General features: G+C 38.6%; 1 protein-coding gene across 1 annotated transcript; it reads left to right on the forward strand.

Annotated features, from left to right (window-relative positions):
• Positions 1 to 307: 307 nt before the first annotated feature.
• Positions 308 to 20,523, forward strand: trim2b (tripartite motif containing 2b). The gene is made up of 14 exons (XM_024801484.2): positions 308 to 413; positions 10,212 to 10,889; positions 12,705 to 12,853; positions 13,963 to 14,143; positions 14,287 to 14,546; positions 15,713 to 15,851; positions 15,947 to 16,132; positions 16,721 to 16,916; positions 17,740 to 17,843; positions 17,924 to 18,091; positions 18,215 to 18,383; positions 19,276 to 19,346; positions 19,485 to 19,625; positions 19,738 to 20,523. The coding sequence occupies exons 2-14, from the start codon at positions 10,791 to 10,793 to the stop codon at positions 19,888 to 19,890; spliced, it is 2,016 nt and encodes a 671-aa protein (XP_024657252.1). The 5' UTR covers positions 308 to 413; positions 10,212 to 10,790; the 3' UTR covers positions 19,891 to 20,523.
• Positions 20,524 to 20,822: the final 299 nt, after the last annotated feature.

The following is a 20,822-nucleotide window of genomic DNA, read 5'->3' on the forward strand; positions in this document are numbered from 1 at the left end:
TCACGTAAATAAATAACTAATGCATGTCAAACAATTTTGAGTGGATTAAAGGTTGATCAGAGGGAGAGAGACACAGAGATAAAGAGAGAGAGAGCCTCCCTCACTGTCACTGAATAACTGACTAACAGAACAGCCAATCACCTCTGCCCTGTACTCTCCATCTCGCTCCTGATTGGTGGATGCTGCAAAGATGACTGTTTGGTGCGTTCCTCCTCTTCCCCTCCTCTTCATCCCCTCCCTCCTCTGTGTGGTGGTGCTGCTGCTGCAAGCTGCTGGTGTTGCCGTGACGATGATATCCTCCCACACACACACACACACTAAGAGGACAGGCAGCAAACAAGACGCTCTCGTGACGCGATGGCTTCAGGCTGGAGAACAGACAGCAGTGATCGGCTGCGTCTGAGGAAAACATGGTGAGTGCTCTCTTTAATTTCCAAGATGAGAGGACAGACGGACGACTGCGTGGACAGATGGATGGCTGGATGATTGATGGGTGGAGGAATGTGTGAGGATGACAGCAGCAGCAGCTGTAGCATGCTGTGTTTTCTTGATAGGGAGAGAGAGAGGGAAGAGGGGAGGATGGACAGACTGCAGATGGATGAAGGTGGAGGACTGAATGAATGAATGCATGAAGAAACTGATCAGCTTTAAAGCACATACAAGCCTGTGTGTGTGAGTGTGTATGTGTTTGTGTGTGTGTGTGTGTGTGCTGCCAGGCCTGTAAATGCAGGTTAGCATCCTGAGTGCTAACAGTAACAGTAGGTACGTCACTCCTGTGAACCAAAACTGGGCTGATCTGCTTTCATTTCTACAGCCACATATAAACAGACAAACACATACAGATATGGATGGATTAGCAAACAGACAGTAGGGGCAGGGAGCAGCAGGTCAGAGCTTGTTTGATGTTTGAAGTTAATGCTTCTTTATTTAAAGTCAGTCGAGTGACTACAAAAAATAAACTGACCACAGAGATGAAGAGAAGATGTTGAAATTACTGAAAAGATGCCAAATAAGCAATAATGATACAGAAAAAAAGCCAGAAGACATGAAAAACATCTACAAGAACAAGCAAAAATGACTAAAGAAGATATGAAAAAGGCACAAAATCGCTGCAAAGAGACCCAAAACTGAAAGTTAAAAGCATAAAAAAATAACAGAGAAAAAAACACAAAGACACAAAACTACAAAGAAAATCAAACCGACTGCAAAAGAAATGCAACAGTTAAAAATGTGCAAAATCTCCCCAAAGACGCATTGAGTCACCACAAAGCGAAGCAAAGCAATCAAAAATGCAAAAAAAACATATGCAAAGCCATAAAAAAAGTACTCCGAAAGAAGAAAAACAACTGAAAAAAATCACTAAAGAGATGCTAAATAACTTTTAACAGATGCAAACATTCAACAAACAAATAACAAATGTAAAGAGATACTAAATTAAAAAGACAAGACACATCTGACTATTCTCTTCTGCTTATCCAACACCAAGATAAAAATCTAACATCATAAAAAACACAAAGATTTATAAAATGAAAATAAAAGAAACATTGTAAAATTACAATAAAGAGACACAAAATTAGCATGAAAAGATGCAAAACAGCTACAATGACACACAAAACGACCACAACAGATTTCACACACACAAAAATCATCTCCACACAGAAAAAAACCCTGAATAGGAAACAAAAACTGTAAATCACTACACAGACACACCAGCAACCAGAACAGAGGCAAAATGCTACAAAGACGAGCATTAAAAGATGCAAAATCACTGCGAAGGCGAACAAAATAAATAAGAGTCACAAAACATTAAGGATGGACCAGGACTTCATTATCATCACAGTTATTGTGTTACATTTAAGTTTGTAACTAAATAGTTAGAGGTTTTGTAAATGGTCGTATCCAGGACAATCTAACCCTGATAACTGAGCTTAAGTGTTTGAGTTCAAGTATGTTATGACCACATGGTCAGTAGTGACAAGCATGAAAATATATGTCTGCAGGATGAACTGGATGAACTACAAATTACTCAAGAAGGAGCAAAGCTACTAGAAAACACATCAAAAAGATTACTAATCATCCATTTACTTAACAGCTCATCCAATATAGTCTATCCTAGGTGAGTGCAGAGTGACAAGCTGGGTCACAGAAAAGACTTTAAAGAAAAACAAGATGAGAGAAGGAGCCAGAAAACTAAGAAACAAAAACAGAAATTTGACTATAAAAAGAAAAAAAATATGCACGAAGAAGTGCAAATTGCAAACAAGCATAAAGATAGTGAAAAAGAGGTGCTTTGATGAAATCTGTAAACTGGGCATAAAATTAAAAAGCCTACAAAGACAAATAAATAGATGAAGTGATGAAACATTTTCAATAGAAACCATGGAGAAAGAAAAAGGTAATTACAACTTATAGAAGAGAGACAGAGGAGTGATTAAAACAAAGAGAAAAACAGAAACATTCCCACGGGAATACAAAGGGAGACAGATCAGATTACCTGACTCTGTGTGTATGTGTGTGATGCCACACTGTATATTTACTGGCAAGCTCTTCAGAAACTGGTTCCACTGGTACGTTTCTCAGGCTGCAGGCAGGATGTTTTGTTTTTTTTCTTTTGACTTCTAAAGAAATCTCACAATCCTCTAATGGACGCTGCTCTGCTGAGCCAACATGATGTAAGTCTCTCTCTAATTAAATCAAAGTATTTCATTTGTAATAACCAGCCTTTTGTTTAACCGGCATTCAAAATCAAGTGAAATTAATGTATTACTATGTCAGGTGCCCGTGATGTCTATCTTTTAATGAATACAACAACTTTGATTACGTACTATTTCTGATTTAAATGATGACTTTCCATTCAGCGCGTGCTGTTAGCTTATAAAATGTTCATATATATGTAATTAGTTAAGAGTTTCAGTTTCTTCCTTTGGAGTTACTGCACTGAATCATTCACTTCCATCCTTCTATGTCCTCCATATTTCTTGAATGCCAAGCAGTAACTTAGAGTTGCCTTACTTCTAACTTTAAGCCTCAACAAAATCCAAACAAATAAGCTATTAAAAACAAACAAACTTGCAAACAAAGGTTTATGGAAGCTGTACAAAATTTGTACAGCTTCCATAAAGAGAGAAACTAGAGAAACACACAGGCCAAAAGCATTCTTTGTAGCAGGCTGTAAATATTTCTGATGTACACATGGGATTCTAACAGAGCTGTGTATGGAGATCTACTCATGTTTGGAGCCTCTAGTGGTCCATAGAGGAACTGCAGTTTTTTGGACTTGAGCATGACCTTTTAACCCTTGACACTGTAGATGCTTTATGAGCATATTTAGTTTATCGACAGTGAGCGGCCCAAGTTGATCACAATTTATCTTTAAATGGTAAGACTGTGAATGCAGATGAGTTAACAGCAGTTTGAGCTCATCTGGCCAAAGAACCATTGAGGTGAGGCATCCGTCCTTCCACAGTTCACAAGAATCATTCTTCCTCCTACAGTATTTGTCAGATTTTGGTGAAACTTGCACACAATGATCACCTAATAGGTCTTCACCCAAAGCCAAGGTCAAAGTTAAGGTAATAACCTGTGAATAGTGATGAACTGTGAGATCGATGAACTACTACATTGTTGATGTTACTGTTTATAATCTTTTTGAAGAGAGCAAAGTGACTCCTACAGAATTACTTTTACAATGAAACTGTCCATGATAGATATATTTTGGGTTTTTAGTCAGTGCTGTACCTCTACTAAAGTGGGGAACGACGAGAAAATATCTCAGTTCAAGACCACTGTGATCAAAAGATGACGATCATTTTCTTCTGCAGTAATTTACATTTGCTGGGAGTTCCCGGTCCATTCATTAAGATACAGGGAAAAGCAGAAGCAGGGAGATGAGCAGCATGACAAAACATGAACACTAGGAGCTGAAATGGAGGTGGGTTGAAAGCAGCTTGCAGATGTGCACCAACAGCAACTGTGGGCAGGTTAAAGCAACTTATATAGCGTCCTGTGTGAAATTTACCAGCTGGAATTGTGGATGGGTTTGACTTGTAGCTGATATAGATCTGAGCAATATAGTGTAGCTATTCCTCAAAATAGTGTGAGAAGATTAAACACAGACATCAGTGTGAACCCGTGTATGGGAGAACATGCAGATACATGCAAAGCATTGATGAATCGCTGACTCTTCTTTATGAATCTGTGAGGAAAGAAAACAAAACAGAGAGAAAGGGTTCGATTGTCTCTTTGCACTGTGGCAGTTACAGGCAGCCACCACACACAAGTGCACACAAACACCCAAACACAGCAAAAGCATTGTAGAGCAAAGAAGGACTGAGAAGAAAGAAGAGTGGAAAGAAGGGAAATGTCAGAAAAATAATTTCCTTCAATGTGCCACGTTTGTGTGTGTGTGTGTTTCAGACAGACATAAAGTGTGAGCTTGTCTGTGTAAGGTTGCTTTCACATCAGTCGAGGTCGTGTTTTCTGGGGGAGGAGGTGTTAAAACAGGATTATATACAAGATCACAGAGAACTCGTAACCATAATCCCTCCTCTTTATGAATTATTCATGAAAATATTCCTTTTTATATTTTACCCACAGATATGGGAGTGTATATGCTTTGGCTGAGCAAAGTGACAATGAAAAATAAACCTAGACACCAGACACAAAGAGAGAAGGAAAACAGTCAGGCTTCCAAAAACAGCACTGCTCATAACCTTGTTTTGTCAACTAGTTTAAATTTACATGGATTTACAGCAAAAGAAAAGCAGCCAATTACTTAAAACTGAAAACATAAAAACAACATTTTCTCTTATAAAAATGATATTATTTATGGCTTTTACACTTACCAGTTTTTATTTACATACATGTTAATTCATAGTAATATGGTAATTTAACTTACTTTTATTAAAAAGTCAAGTGAGTTTATTTTCTTTAATTCTTCTAGCAATTAAATAAAAATGTTAAATTTATAAGAAAGAGAAAAAAAGAAAAATCAAAAACATTTGCAAACCATAATTAAGAACACAATTATTCATGCAAAAACAACATTTACTGTTCACAAAAGCACACAGTTAGTCATTCGTCACATGTGTAATAAAATATGACATTCATTTTATTTTTTATTGTATTTTGATTTATTTGCAGTGGTGTAGAGTATACACATAGTAGTTAGTATTAAATGTTCGTAAATGTAAAGTTATTTTAATCCTTGCATATGAAACACGTAACATGTTTCATTAGATGCATGTCCCCCCTTAACCCACAGGCAGTGATCCTGCATCTGTTATGGGGTTTCCTGCTTTATGTGTACAGTGCACTGTACACTGGTAGTGTGCATTTAGTTAAAGTGTTGTTGTTTTTAAAGAACTGACAGATTAATGTTTTTTTCTCCATTTTCAGTGGAACAAATTGAGCTTTTTTCTATCATGTGCTGTGGGACCATAGCTAAAAGTCTATTTTTAGTTTAGGCGTTCACACTGATTCAGCATTATTACCACCATCTCTGTGACTTTAACATGATAGTAAAAAGAAAAAGCAAAAAAAAAAATTAACCAAAAAAACAGACCTGGAACACTTTGTGAACCGAGCCATAATCATTGCAGCTCTCAGCACACTGCCAGCTAAATTTAGACTAAATTTCTGGGATTATAGAGGACATGATTGCTTCACTTTTTGGTGTATTTCCTTCTAGCTGGTGAACCCCCTCACCCCAGTCCTATGCAGTCTGTTACTATGGAAACCAGAACCTCCCTCCCCACCCGGCTCCCTCTCTGTTCTCCATCACTTTGAAGACATTTTGTTGACCTACATTACTGCTTCCAGAAGCTCTTCATAGTATTTTACTCCACATTTGCTGTTCCTGGTGGTCCAACAAGCAACAACATGCAGTCATCCCCCTGTTTGTGGCATCTGTCCATGGGCTTCCTATACAGGTTAAGCTTGATGTATCGTACCACTTGGGAGGCTATCCAGTCAGGTGAAATATTAAACCCACTTTTAATGCATTATGTTTACATGATAGAGGGTGAGTAGCAACCAGGTGCAGCCAATTAAATGCATGTGGTTAACTGCTTATCAACACCTCTATAAAACTGAAATTTTGATAGTCGTCAAATGTGAAGCCATCTGTGCAACAGCATAAACTTGGTCCAAATTGGGTCATGCAAAAGGAAAATTATCCCAAGCACACAAGTGAATGTTTAACAGAATGGCTGAAAAAGAAAAGAACCAAGATGCTGCAACGGCCCACTCACGTCCAGATGTCACCCTGACTGAAATGCAGTGGTGGGACATTAAGGGAGCTGTGCATAGATGAACTCTAGCAAACCTCAAACAGCTGAGGCAATGTTGTAAAGACATAAAACGTGTAAAGAAGAGTGGCCATAATCCCTCCACAACAATGTGAGAGACTGATAAAGTCATGGTTCTTTAATGTGCTGAATCATGCAGTGTCGTTTTAAAAGAGTTTTTCACCAGACAACATAGAGTCCTGTGAAAAAAACCCTTTCTTTTTCATGTGAATATATCAGCATTTGTGTATTTTTTCCAGCTAGTACACATAGTACTATAAACACACGTTTATATTGGCAACTGGAAAAACTTTGTCGATATTAATTAGCAGTTCCCGGGAAAGTTGGAAGAGTTTTTAGAGGCAAATAGTAGCCTTTTAACAATAAACCAGTGGACATGTATGTTACCTCTCATAAAACCTCTCAAATGCAGCATTAATTAAATGCATTTGAAATATGGAATCCAATCCAATTTAATAGCAACTTAAAGCCAGGAAATATTAACATAAATCAAACAGCGTCATATCAAAATATTAAAGTGAGACTATGCCAAACAAAGCCGACAGTACTAAAGCTTGATTCATTAGCTAACATTAAGAAAGGCCAGAAAGAGGACCAGGCTGGCTAGACAAGACAATTTAAACCACTTTTATCTACATTTAAATCAAATACAGTGGGGCAAAAAAGTATTTAGTCAGCCACCGATTGTGTAAGTTCCCCCACCTAAAATGATGACAGAGGCCAGTAATTTGCACCAGAGGTACACTTCAACTGTGAGAGACAGAATGTGAAAAAAAATCCATGAATCCACATGGTAGGATTTGTAAAGAATTCATTCGTAAATCAGGGTGGAAAATAAGTATTTGGTCAATAACAAAAATACAACTCAATACTTTGTAACATAACCTTTTTTGGCAATAACAGAGGTCAAACGTTTACTATAGGTCTTTACCAGGTGTGCACACACAGTAGCTGGTATTTTGGCCCATTCCTCCATGCAGATCTTCTCGAGAGCAGTGATGTTTTGGGGCTGTCGCCGAGCAACACGCACTTTCAACTCCCGCCACAGATTTTCTATGGGGTTGAGGTCTGGAGACTGGCTAGGCCACTCCAGGACTTTCAAATGCTTCTTACGGAGCCACTCCTTTGTTGCCCGGGCGGTGTGTTTTGGATCATTGTCATGTTGGAAGACCCAGCCTCGTTTCATCTTCAAAGTTCTCACTGATGGAAGGAGGTTTTGGCTCAAAATCTCACGATACATGGCCCCATTCATTCTGTCCTTAACACGGATCAGTCGTCCTGTCCCCTTGGCAGAACAACAGCCCCATAGCATGATGTTTCCACCCCCATGCTTCACAGTAGGTATGGTGTTCTTGGGATGCAACTCAGTATTCTTCTTCCTCCAAACACGACGAGTTGAGTTTATACCAAAAAGTTCTACTTTGGTTTCATCTGACCACATGACATTCTCCCAATCCTCTGCTGTATCATCCATGTGCTCTCTGGCACACTTCAGACGGGCCTGGACATGCACTGGCTTCAGCAGCGGAACACGTCTGGCACTGCGGGATTTGATTCCCTGCCGTTGTAGTGTGTTACTGATGGTGACCTTTGTTACTTTGGTCCCAGCTCTCTGCAGGTCATTCACCAGGTCCCCCCGTGTGGTTCTGGGATCTTTGCTCACCGTTCTCATGATCATTTTGACCCCACGGGATGACATCTTGCGTGGAGCCCCAGATCGAGGGAGATTATCAGTGGTCTTGTATGTCTTCCATTTTCTGATGATTGCTCCCACAGTTGATTTTTTCACACCAAGCTGCTTGCCTATTGTAGATTCACTCTTCCCAGTCTGGTGCAGGTCTACAATACTTTTCCTGGTGTCCTTCGAAAGCTCTTTGGTCTTGGCCATGGCAGAGTTTGGAGTCTGACTGTTTGAGGCTGTGGACAGGTGTCTTTTATACAGATGATGAGTTCAAACAGGTGCCATTCATACAGGTAACGAGTGGGGGACAGAAAAGCTTCTTACAGAAGACGTTACAGGTCTGTGAGAGCCAGAGATTTTCCTTGTTTGAGGTGACCAAATACTTATTTTCCACCCTAATTTACGAATAAATTCTTTACAAATCCTACCATGTGGATTCATGGATTTTTTTTCACATTCTGTCTCTCACAGTTGAAGTGTACCTCTGGTGCAAATTACTGACCTCTGTCATCATTTTAAGTGGGGGAACTTGCACAATCGGTGGCTGACTAAATACTTTTTTGCCCCACTGTATGTCAAATTGGATTTACATGTAGAAATAATTTTACAGTTTGCCAATATTTTTTTTTCCTAAAAAACATTATACAATCTATCTGTAACACAAATCTAAGAAATTAAGTAAAACAAAGAAAAAAGAAATGTTATCAGATCCAACGAATAATGAATTTTATAAGTTACAAACACAGTTACAAAGTCTAGTTCAGTGAATATAATGGAATAACATATGCCAAGTTTCATTGACTACAAACTCACTAGCCTGGATAATTGTCAGTCAGCTAGCCAAAACTGATTGGAAACGCGGTTCCTCACAACAAGTATTATTTGTCAGATAATAGCATTAAAAATGCTCTGAAAGGGACCAATGGCTCAAACATGGTTGAGAAGTCAAATTCAGTGACTCAGCTCAGAGCAGGTGAAACTGAGCAGAGAACTATCTGCTCTGGCTGATACTTACTTTATAAGTAAGTTGGCCCTTACTTTATACCATCAACAGGCTAAACTGCTGAGTTACATATAAATTTTATCTTTTAGTTGTCATAAAGGGGGAATTAGCTACAGAGACCAATGATGTATTTCTACCAGACGTTTTAATGGAATAAAATGGTAATTTAGCTCACATATGGAGACAGGCTCCAGTGGCCACTGGAGGAACTGCAGTTTTTGGAACTTCTTATGTTTCATTTTTTAACTGGTGACATTGCTGCTTGGTGCTCTTTAAAAGAAAAGCACTCTATACTATTGCTTGTGATTAGATAAAATATCTGAAATGAAAATATAGAAAAGAAACTTTGGGAGCATGAGAAATAACTTTTTTTTTTTAAAATTACTTTCATTCTGACCGAATTTGCTTTGTCCTATAGCATGTTTGCAGACTGTAACCAAGACAACTCAGCTCCACTTTATGGCCAGTAAAAGCAGATCACTGGCTGGTTCATTCAGAGGGAAACTCATACATGACACTTGGTCAAGTAACTGCAGGATTTTGTGATTCCGTGAATGCCTGAAAAGATAAAAGGCATTGCACACTCATTACCCATGGAAATACAGTTTTCCCAATACCATAAAGGTTTTTCATTTAGTGGCAGCGAGAAGAACAACAGTTTGAGGTATTTTAACCCATCCATCCATTCGCTTCCATTTATCCTTTTCAGGGTGACACTGGAGCCTATCCCAGCAGTCACAGGGCGAGAGGCAGGGTACACCTTGGACAGGTCGCCAGTTTGTCGCAGGGCTAACACACAGAGACAGACAACCATTCGCACTCACATTCACACTTATGGGCAATTTAGATCGATCAATTAACCTATCCACATTAACTGCATATCTTTGGACTGTGGGAGGGCGTCAGAGTACCCAGGGAGAACCCACGCAAGCACGGGGAGAACATGCAAACTCCACACAGAACTCATTGAACTCAGGACCTTCTTGCTGTGAGGCAACAGTGCTAACCGCTGTGCTACTGTGCTGCCATTATAACCCACATTTATTAATCAAATTTAATCTACCTGATTCAATCTTAAGACTGAGACAAAAGCAAAATGAAAAAGTATAAAGGAACACAGTCAAGAGTTCGAAGCTTAAGTAAATAATCTCTCTTGTCTCTCTGTGTTTATCTGCTTTTCCAACTAATCCTCATCCCTCTCTCTGTCTCGTTTCTGCAGGACATAGTGTGATCTGCCCACAGCTTGAACCCTATGTGAATCAAATTAACACCATAGTTCATTGCTTTTCACCCAATAAGACCTAAAGAGGATTGACTACTTTCATTCACTCGGTTTATGTGCTTGAAGAAACAACACATGGAAGCAGAAAGATGTTTTAAATGGGATATGTACCTAAATGTGGACACCTGGACACTCTTTCCCCCCATAGTGGAATAACCTATGCCAAGTTTCATTGACTACAAGCTCACAAGCCTGGATTACTGTGCCCTGAAATTACAGAAAAACCAAACCTGCATCTGGATTTCTGGCATTCTTCTTTGTGTGTGAAATGTTGATGTGCTTTTCCAGAGATCTAGCATCCGCCAAGAGTTATCACAAGGAGTTCATATGAACATTTGATCCTTTTTATGTTGAATACACAATGGAATAAAAGGGTGAGACAAGGAGCTTACAAAAACAAACAGTACAAAAATACATCTGGAACCTTGTATCCAAACATAAAGCCCCTTCCCCTGGCTGCAGAGTGGAAAAAGGGGTGTGTTTGGAGGTTTACCCTCACCAGGCTGCCACTTGCAGATGGAGGCCCACCAACACTCCCCAGATAGCAGCAGTGAGGAGTGCACCGTCCTGGAGGCTCCACCTGGCAAAAACGCCTGCCCACAACATGCAGGGAAGGTAGGTATTCAATAGGTGTGCAAATGTCCTGAACTACATATGAAAAGTGACATGAAAGCAAGCAAAAACGTGTCCACATATCGCACAAAGCCAAAATCAGCTTAAACCTTGGAGGTTAATTTCAGTTGGCTAAGAATAAACCTTTCTGTTAAACATCAGTGGTACAAAAGGAAACCAGAATTCTTCCAATACCATACAAAGTTATGCCTCGCCTGTAATTCTGTTCATATCCATTTATGTTTATGCTTAACCTCCATATTATCATCCTTATTTATTTTTATATTCAATCCATATTTATTTATTTATTTTATATTACCTCCAATATAGACTGTCCCTGCCAGCTAAACTGAAACTGAAGCCAAAGATAGGACATCTACCTACAACACATGACAAGCGTCTCGAGTTTTACACAAACAAACGATAACTCTTTGATTTTTTCGGACTTGGGTTTGGTAGTATATGCCTATATGAACAAAATGAGAATAATTCAAATGCCATTTAACTTGAATATCGGATGTTTTCACAGATTATGTGTGCTGATGACATCAGGAGTTTTTATAGATCATTTATGCTGATGTTAGCATTATTCATATGGAAATTTAGTAAAGCGTATTAATCTTTTGTGTCATTGTGAATTCAAGCAATACTGTATTTTTTTTAAAGAGCTCAAACAAAGAAAGTTTCTAGCTCCCCCAAGGTTTTTCTTGATTCGTGTGACCCAGACCTTTGACCTATGGCCTTGAAGCATTTCGTACTAAAACGGTGTATTTAACATATATTTTTACGCAGTTCGTGATTCTACAAAACTCTATGGTTTCATTGTAATATCGTATGGAATAGTATTGCCAAAAAAAGTGCATGGTACAGCACACTCTGTGCCCTTTCATAGTGTATATATCACACTCAATATGGTTTCTTTAAATCTTGTCTTCTATGTCAACTTTGTCCTTTGGCACTAACAATGAAGGTCTAAGTCAAATGCTTAGCCATCCTAGGTACTCATGTCGCCCAAGGCCTTGTATATACCTGTAAAGTTTAAAGATGAGCCATAAAAAAATTGGGGTAATATACCATTTTTACTGATTTTCACTTTTGGTGTGACCTTGAACTGATTTTCAGCAAAAATAAAATCAACTTGAACTTTAATTGGTATCTACCATCAGACTAAATTTGAACATGATATCTTGAAAACTGTGGCAACTAGCCTGCTAAAACACGGCCAGATAAACAGACAAATGGAACCAATTACATACTTAGTAAAGACTGGACTCTAAAAGACTGGGTGGCTGTAGCTCATTAAGTAGAGCAGGTTGTCTACAAACTAGAAGGTTTAAAAAGTTGCAGTTTTATAGGAGGTATGTGTGCTGCTATTTCTTGGACAGTTTAAGTGACTATAACAGAAAATAAAACTGTGCCCTGTGATGAAATATGATGCAAAAACAAAGTTTATAGGACAGATATGAGCAAGTTATGGTTCTCAACAGTAAATTTTGAATTCACATTAGAGATTAGATAAAACTTTATTAATCCCTCGGGTGGGTTCCTCCGGGAATTTCTGTAACATGTATTTTCAGATTCAGATTCACTCATACATATAGAAATGACTGAATCATGTACTGCAAAGTGTAAGCCCAAAGCCTAATCCATGTTATCTATATGTTGTTCCTGTTTAATCCAGTTACTGATTAGCAACTGTACAACAATGAGACTAAACTAAAGACAAACAATATCTAGGCTATCATGGGGCATTCAATTCTTAATAGTGTAGCTTCTCTCTCCTCTTTCCTCCCTTCATGTAAACCGTTCAATTTGCAGGTTGCTGACTTGTACTGCTCTGCCTGCAAGTGCGCTCTGTGTGAGGACTGTCTTCCCAACCATGCAGAACACCCTAAGGTGGCCCTCAGCCAGGCCCTCGAGCAGCACCGCAACAACCTGCAGGAAAGACTGGGCACTGTTCAGGACAGGTACAGGTTGAAATACTTGATACAACATTAAGAAACTTTATTCAGTCCATTAATCTGTGCCCCCAACAAACCCTTATGTTAAACTGTTGTGCAGTGGTGCTAGTTTCCATTTATCAACAAAAACACACACAAACCCCCCCAAAAATTTTAATGCTGAATTACTTTTTTTAAAATATGTATTATAAACTGCAGAAGTAAGCCAATGATAAATATCAGCTGGAGTTTATTAGGATTTTATTATTTTTATATATTGTATATTTTTTAGTAATTCCCAGAGACCAGGAGAGGGCTCTCTCATTAAGCAAGATTCATTTAAGAGTCACTTGGGCAATGCTCATTGATTGTTTTTTGCAGCAAAACACAGATGTTCCCTAAATGCCTCACATTTGTTAAGAAAAAAAAGATGGAAGAATAAAATAGAAGAGTGACAGTGTTCTGGGCCAAGGACTTTTCTCAAGAAAGACAAATAATCTCTGGAATTTAATTTAAATGCTACTGTGGGAATGAGATAGTCAAAAGATTTCTTAAAAGACATACGGGCTTGGGTAGAAAGTTAAAGAAGTTACTAAGTATTTATATTGAAAATACCCATCCATTCATGTAGGGAATTATTAGTAAACAGGGAGCAGTAAATGTAGGTCCCACATTCAAATTGCACTTAAAATACTAAAAGTCACATTTTTTCGTTTGCAAAATTGGAAAAAAATAAAATACAAATCAGCTGATAGCATTTCATTCTTGTAGATCAAACAGGTACAGATGTATTTGCTGTGGAGAACAAGTTGCATAACAACTGACATATTCAGTTAAAGTATAATGTAGGCATACTTAATATAACTCAGTCACAAGTAACTATTGACAGACAGTGGATGGAGGAAAGAAGAGATGCTGACATCTGGTGGACAGTGAGCAAAATACAGTACAAATGATTTACCAGACTATAAAATCTTGACATTAACAATAACATGTTATTAATTTTTCTCAATTAAAGTTACAGGTTGCATATGTAAACATTTAACAACATAAATGTAGCATAAAGAAAGCTTGCTATTGTTGTTTTGCAAATTAGATATGTAACTGCCTTTCTCTTTTGTGCGTGTCCTCTCTAGACTCCCTCAGATTTCAGATGTACTGTCCTTTGTTAAAGAGATCCTCCAGCAGCTGACCAATCAGAGGGCTTCCATTGAAGAGGACATTCAATCGAGCTTCGAGGACTTACACAAGCAGCTGGATGTTCGAAAGAGTGTACTGCTGATGGAGCTGGAAGTTACATACGGACTCAAACAGAAGGTGAACAGAGTTTGTTCAATTTTTCCTTTGATTCTTTGGTAAAAGTACAACCTCCTCAGTCACTGGTATACTTCTTTAAATAAAACAAATCAAATGAAAAAGTCTGAAACAGTCTAATGAAACTTTTCTTTTTCTGTCTCCAGGTTCTCCAAGCCCAGATAGACAGCCTTCTACGGGGAGAGGGGGACATCACAACCACCTGTACCCAGGCAGAGGAGGCTCTGGCTGGAGATCCCTGTGTGGCGAGCCTGCAGGTGGAACGAGAGCTGTGGGAGAGGCTGGGTGAGCTTGCTGGTCTTGGTTTGCCATGCCAGCCGGAAGAGAACGACCAGCTGGATCTGGTGATGGAGACAGATGGGCTGAGGAAGTCCATACACAACCTGGGGACTATTGTTACAACCAGGTGAGACAATTCAAATCAAGTTCAACTCAGTTTTATTTATTTAATGCCAATTCACAACAACAACTGCCTCAAAGCAATTTATATTGTAAAGTAAAGATCCTACAATAGTACAGAAAAACAGAATAAACCCAAAAGTCAGACAACCCTGTATGAGCAAGCATAGGGGAAGGAAATGGAAAAGAAAAACTCCCTTTCAACAGGAAGAAACCTCTGGCAGAAGCAGGCTTAAGGAGGGTCAGCCATCTGCCACAACTGGTTTAAAGTGAAAGGGGAAAGACAAAAGACTGTGGAAGAAAGCCAGAGATTAATACTAACTAATAATTACATGCAGAGTGGTGTGTAAACACATAGTGAATAAAAAAGGTGAAAAAAAAACAAAACAGAAACACTCAGTGCATCATGGGAACACCCCAGCAGCCTAGACCTACTGCAGTGTAAAGATTAAAAAGTTTTAAGCCTAATCCTAAAATCAGAGAAGCTCATTGAGACTTGTTTGTATCATTTATGCGCAGCTCCCTATAAGGTCCCACCACAGCATTTCAGTCAGGCTGAAGACTGGAACGGGCCATTGCATCACCTTGATCCTTTTCATTTCCAGCCATTCTGTTGTACATTTGCTGCTGTGCTTGGGAACATGACTCTGACTCTGAAGAAAATAAGAGCAATCTATAAAATCCGCTGTATACCAAAGTATTCCAATCAGCGATAAATAGCGAGATGTTTTAGCTGTATTTTTTTTAGAGAACAACAAACTGTTTTTCCAGGCTACATTGTCAGCTTCTAAATTATTAAAGATTATTAAGCACCCCAGCTTATCAGCTATCTGCTTTAAGGTGCATCTTTGAAAGTTATACCAGGAAGGCAATAAATTCTGATTTAAGTCTTTCTTTGTCAGAGGAGCTACAGTATCCAGAGTCGTACGCAGTGACGATATAAAACTATTAACAAGATAACAAACTCTGTAAAAGCAGCGTTCAGGTAACTGCTCTGCACTGTGTTGGTATAAGGCACTGAAGAAGATGCAGCTGAGGAATTATATCCATGGCCGACACCGTCTCTAAGGGGGTGGGGTTTTGGGGCATTTCAATGATGATGAAACATATTGAACCCTGTGGTTTTGGATTTAATGCCATTTCATTAACACTCGTCTTTCTTCTCATCCTCAGTGCGGTGGCAAGCCAGAGCGAAGCCATGGGTGCAGGTCTTGAGCAATGCATTGTTGGGCATCCTGCCTCTGTTACCATTGTAACAAGAGACAAGTCAGGGGGAGCCTGCAAGAGTGGAAATGCGATCCTCTCTGCTGAGGTTCATTCTACACCTAAACTCCATGAAATTAAGTTCTACTCTGTGTTCACACTTCAATGCAAACAGTGACAAAATATTATGATGTGTCGATGTAGGTATTCACACCAGACGGCAGCATAGTAGATGGTGAGATAGTGGACCACAAGAACGGGACATATGAATTTGTGTACACGGTGCCAAAGGAGGGTGACTTCTCACTGGCTCTCCGTTTGTATGACCAGCACATCAAAGGAAGTCCCTTCAAACTGACTGTCACCAAGACTCTAGAGGCTGAACTAGACGTAGGTGGATCTTTCTTTCAATATTAGTACATTTCTACTATCCATTTGGCAAATAATGTCTAAATTCCTTTAATATCAACTGTGATATACACCAACAGCCTATGTACGGCTCATTCATGTCCAGTGTCCTTTAGCATCTGTGCTGAAGGACACTGGACATCAGGACCTGAAACATCAGCTTATGACATTACTGTCTGACACTCACTTTATAATTATTGTTATGAAGGCCTAGTCAAGTAGTTTTGCCTAAACCTAAGAGGTTGTTAATCCTCTTCCCATCAAACGAAACTTGCATCCAAGTATGTCCAATCTCACTGCAAAACTTTGTGCTAATGTCCTCACACAACACAGAAAAGCTCGTATTGTTGACCACGTCGTGCTTGTCTCTTGAAGTTCAGAGTTCTTGAGCAACAATGATTCAAGCAACATGACTTAAGCAATTATAAAACCTAAATTTATTTGATTGAGCTTACCCTAAATTCATCGATACATTGACTTTGGCAAAGGATGTAGGAAGCTTTCCAAATAAAAATCATATAACCTTCATAGTTACTGTGTATTGTGTTTCCCTTTTTGCTCTCTCTCCAGGTTTCTCCCTCTACAACAACGGCAACCAACTCAGCAGCCAATGCTACGCCATCGACTGGCTCATCTGAAGGAGCAAAGAGACGAGGAAAGTCACCTGGTCAGAAGAAGAAAGGCTCAAAGAGGGCCAGCAGTGCCCTTGGTACCCCACGGCGCAAAACTCAGAACCCCATTGAGGACGACCTCATTTTTAGGATCGGTGAGACATTTAGCTGGAAGAAACGAATCGTACAGACAGACTAGGATATTGTACACTTGCTTTTTTAAAGCTAATATATTCTCATTTTTGTGACACTGAAAGGCCCTTTTAATGCTTCAATCAATTTGGGCTTATTTCTCCCCATCATATGCATCACTTTTTCCAACATGGTGGAATTTTCATCTGGCTGATTTCAGTGTCTGTTACCTGTTTCATGTTACAGTTTATGAAGGGACTAAAGTAATGACATTGTGAATTTTAAAAGCTCAGATTCACCAAATTGTCAGTATTGTAGTATTGTTGTTGTTGTTTTTAATTTTTTTTATTTTAGCACACAAGTATGATGGGACTGTCAGAATAATTCTAGTATTGACATCATAGCTAATCTTCTCCTACCTTAAACACTTCATAAATTTGTCCTGGAACAAAAATGTTCGTATGTGTGGTGCACCACACATACGAACATTTTGTGTGGAATGGTGAAATGCCCAGTTTTAGTCTTGATAATAATATTCCACTCAAATGTCTTTTAGACCTCGCTTCAATTCATTCAAAACTTAGGTAAATGTGAAATGGTCTTCCCATAGAAAGCCTTTCTTTAAAGTCAGTAACACAAAAAGAAAACATGAATTTTCACCTTTTACTTTCCTTCTTTTTAAAATAGAAAACACAATCCATGGGTATTTTGTGTTTGAGGGGGTAGGTCTAGTCCAAATGTATGTTCAAGGAAACTTGAACTCAAATTGAAGCTTCATGCAAAAGGTTGTTTATGAAAACATTTCTATGTATAATGGAATTTAAAATCATATTTTGAACTATTCAGGAACAAAGGGAAGGAATAAAGGAGAGTTCACCAATCTTCAAGGAGTAGCTGCCTCTTCCAATGGTAGGATACTGATCGCTGACAGCAACAATCAGTGTGTCCAGGTATGGCCTTCGAAAAGCTGCAGGGTTCATATAAAAACCCCAAATTTATATCGAAAGTTAAACAATGTATATATGTCCAGATTTTCAGCAATGAGGGAGAATTTAAGAGTCGTTTTGGAGTGCGGGGACGATCGCCAGGTCAGCTACAGCGTCCGACTGGTGTAGCTGTGCACCCCAGTGGTGACATCATTATTGCTGACTACGACAATAAGTGGGTCAGCATTTTCTCCTGTGAGGGCAAATTCAAGGTATGTGTGCTGATATGTCAGGGTTGAAGGGGTATTGTACTTTATTGCAAGCAAACCCTCATTCTAATGTTTTCAGTGTTGATTTATGCAGCAATCTTATTGTTTGTATTTGTTGTTCACCAGGCAAAACTTGGCTCTGGCAGACTCATGGGACCAAAGGGTGTGTCTGTGGACCAAAACGGACATGTTATTGTGGTTGACAACAAAGCTTGTACTGTCTTCATCTTTCAGCTGACTGGAAAGCTTATTACCAAGTTTGGAAGCAGGGGCAATGGTGACAAGCAGTTTGCAGGTAATGTGGACTAAATTATATTATTTCACGTAATTTAATTCCCAAAAATCTACTATGGGCTGTAAAGAATAAATATATATAAAGAAGAAAAGGCAAATATATGAAGAGAAAATGTTTGATTCTGGATTGTCTTGAGATTAACGGCTCTTTAAAAAGTTAGTACTATATAGAAACCATTGATGTTTTTAACCCCATGAGGTCTGAGTCATCACTGGTAATGAAAGCAGTGCTAGCTGCCCTGACCCCATTTTTTGGTGACCAGCACAAAGTATAAGAAATATAAATAGTCAGTTAGAGCAATTAGATTGCGTACCCTTTTGTCCCCTGACTGCCAAAACAATGAAAATGATACGTCCTAAAAGTTAAGGATTGGGACAATCACCACTGATGGCTTAGATCTGAGAGGGTTAAAGCATTTTCCCCCCCAACTTTTGGCAATAAGGGAACAAACAACATTTTAACTTGCATTTCTCTTTTGTCCCAGGTTTTGAGGCTAGGGTTGTAGTTATCACTGATGACCTCAGAAGGTTTACGTGCGCTAATAAACGTATTTAGGTGATGGTTGGCAGTTGCTAAGTCTGAAAATTGATTTAAGAACTGAGTACACTTGAAATTCTGTTTAAAGTTTAACCCTATGACCTTTAAATCACTTGATGACCCCAACCTTTAACAGTAAAATATTGTACATTTAATTTTTTCTTTTCTTTTTCCCCCTTTTTCTTTTCATTCTAAGAGACTTCAAAAACTATTCAGATATACAAATACCAGTGTTACCTTTCTCTAAAATACTTGCGAATTGAAAGTGTTAAAAGAGGCTAAAGCTAATTGAAAATACATTGTTCGTTGTACAATGTACAACCTATTTCTTTGTTCCTGTTTTTCTTTCCTAAAGGTCCACACTTTGCAGCAGTGAACAAAAACAATGAAATCATTGTGACAGACTTCCATAATCACTCTGTTAAGGTACAGCATTTTACTGAGCTTAAAGGATAGTTTTAGTGTAATGTTATGGTAAAAAAAAAGCTAATATTTCATATCAAGTCCAAGTATGGTTTCAGAGGATTCAAAATAATAAATCTTTATCATTATTTCTCGGATTAGGTTTTCACGCTTGAAGGAGAGCTTGTACTGAAATTTGGTTCAAATGGGGAAGGAAACGGCCAGTTCAATGCTCCCACTGGTGTAGCAGTGGATATTAATGGGAACATCATTGTAGCTGACTGGGGCAATAGCAGAATACAGGTAAAACGTTAACATATGAAAAAACTTTTATATACGGTCAACCTTTTATATATGAAAGCCCTGCTGTGTAAGGTTTTTATATATAAATAATACATATCTTCGACATTTCCAGGTGTTTGATGGCAGTGGCTCCTTCCTGTCCTATATCAACACATCAGCAGACCCTCTTTATGGACCCCAAGGTCTGGCTCTGACTTCAGATGGACACGTTGTAGTGGCTGACTCTGGCAATCATTGCTTTAAAGTCTACCGCTACCTACAATGATGGAGGCTTGGATGACGATGGGGGATGGTGACGTGGACGCGATAGACAAGTTGAGGTTTAAATGAAGCGATAGAGTGAGCACTGTCAAATAATATGAATTACTGCATGAGCCTCTAACTGCTCCCTCTGAATGTTGAAAATGGGATAGAAGGGATGAAAAAGTCAGTGAAAAAGTGTTCAGTTCCCATTCTGGGTTCCAACCAGAACTCATGACGGAAGTACCTAATTTGAATATTTTTGGTGATTATTATTAGGTAAGATCATAAAAAAATTAAATGAAAACAAAACATTGATAACAGATGTTTTGTCTCAAGAGGGCTTATGATCGGCTCACGTGAAAATCTCAATAATTTCCAGCTGTCATACAGACATTGCAGAATGGGATGTAGATAAAAGTTATGCAATACTGGTTCAGAGATGTCAAATTTGAGAGGTTCAGTGTCTATAAATGGACTAATGAGGAAAGCTTTAGATAATAAAATGAAAAAACCAAACAAAGGCTGCAAGAGAGATGACAATGATTTCTTCAGAAACAACTGCTTACTAAATTTATGATGTGGTCAATGAGACATAAAAAGGAGCAAAGGCATTAACATGGACATAAAGGGACATAATGGAAATAATGTGGAGAGAATGAAAGACTGAAAAGTTTTCTAATGTTCTGCCTTCTTGTGCTGTATGTAATACACAAAATAATTGATTATGAGCTAAAAGAGACCTATGTCTTCCAATTTCATTACATAATTAGAGACTTCCACTGTGGATTTGGTGCCACACTTTAACATCCCTTAAACAAAGCACTTAACTTAAAGGTAGCGCAGCTGGAGAGGACAGCAATTGTGCTGAAGCATACAAGATTTTATTTCTAAATATGGCAAAAAAATTCCAAATTTATAAGACATAGACCACTTTTAGTCCAAAGTGCATTGTTT

This window comes from Maylandia zebra, linkage group LG3, assembly GCF_041146795.1.
Source record: "Maylandia zebra isolate NMK-2024a linkage group LG3, Mzebra_GT3a, whole genome shotgun sequence".
Taxonomy (NCBI): domain Eukaryota; kingdom Metazoa; phylum Chordata; class Actinopteri; order Cichliformes; family Cichlidae; genus Maylandia; species Maylandia zebra.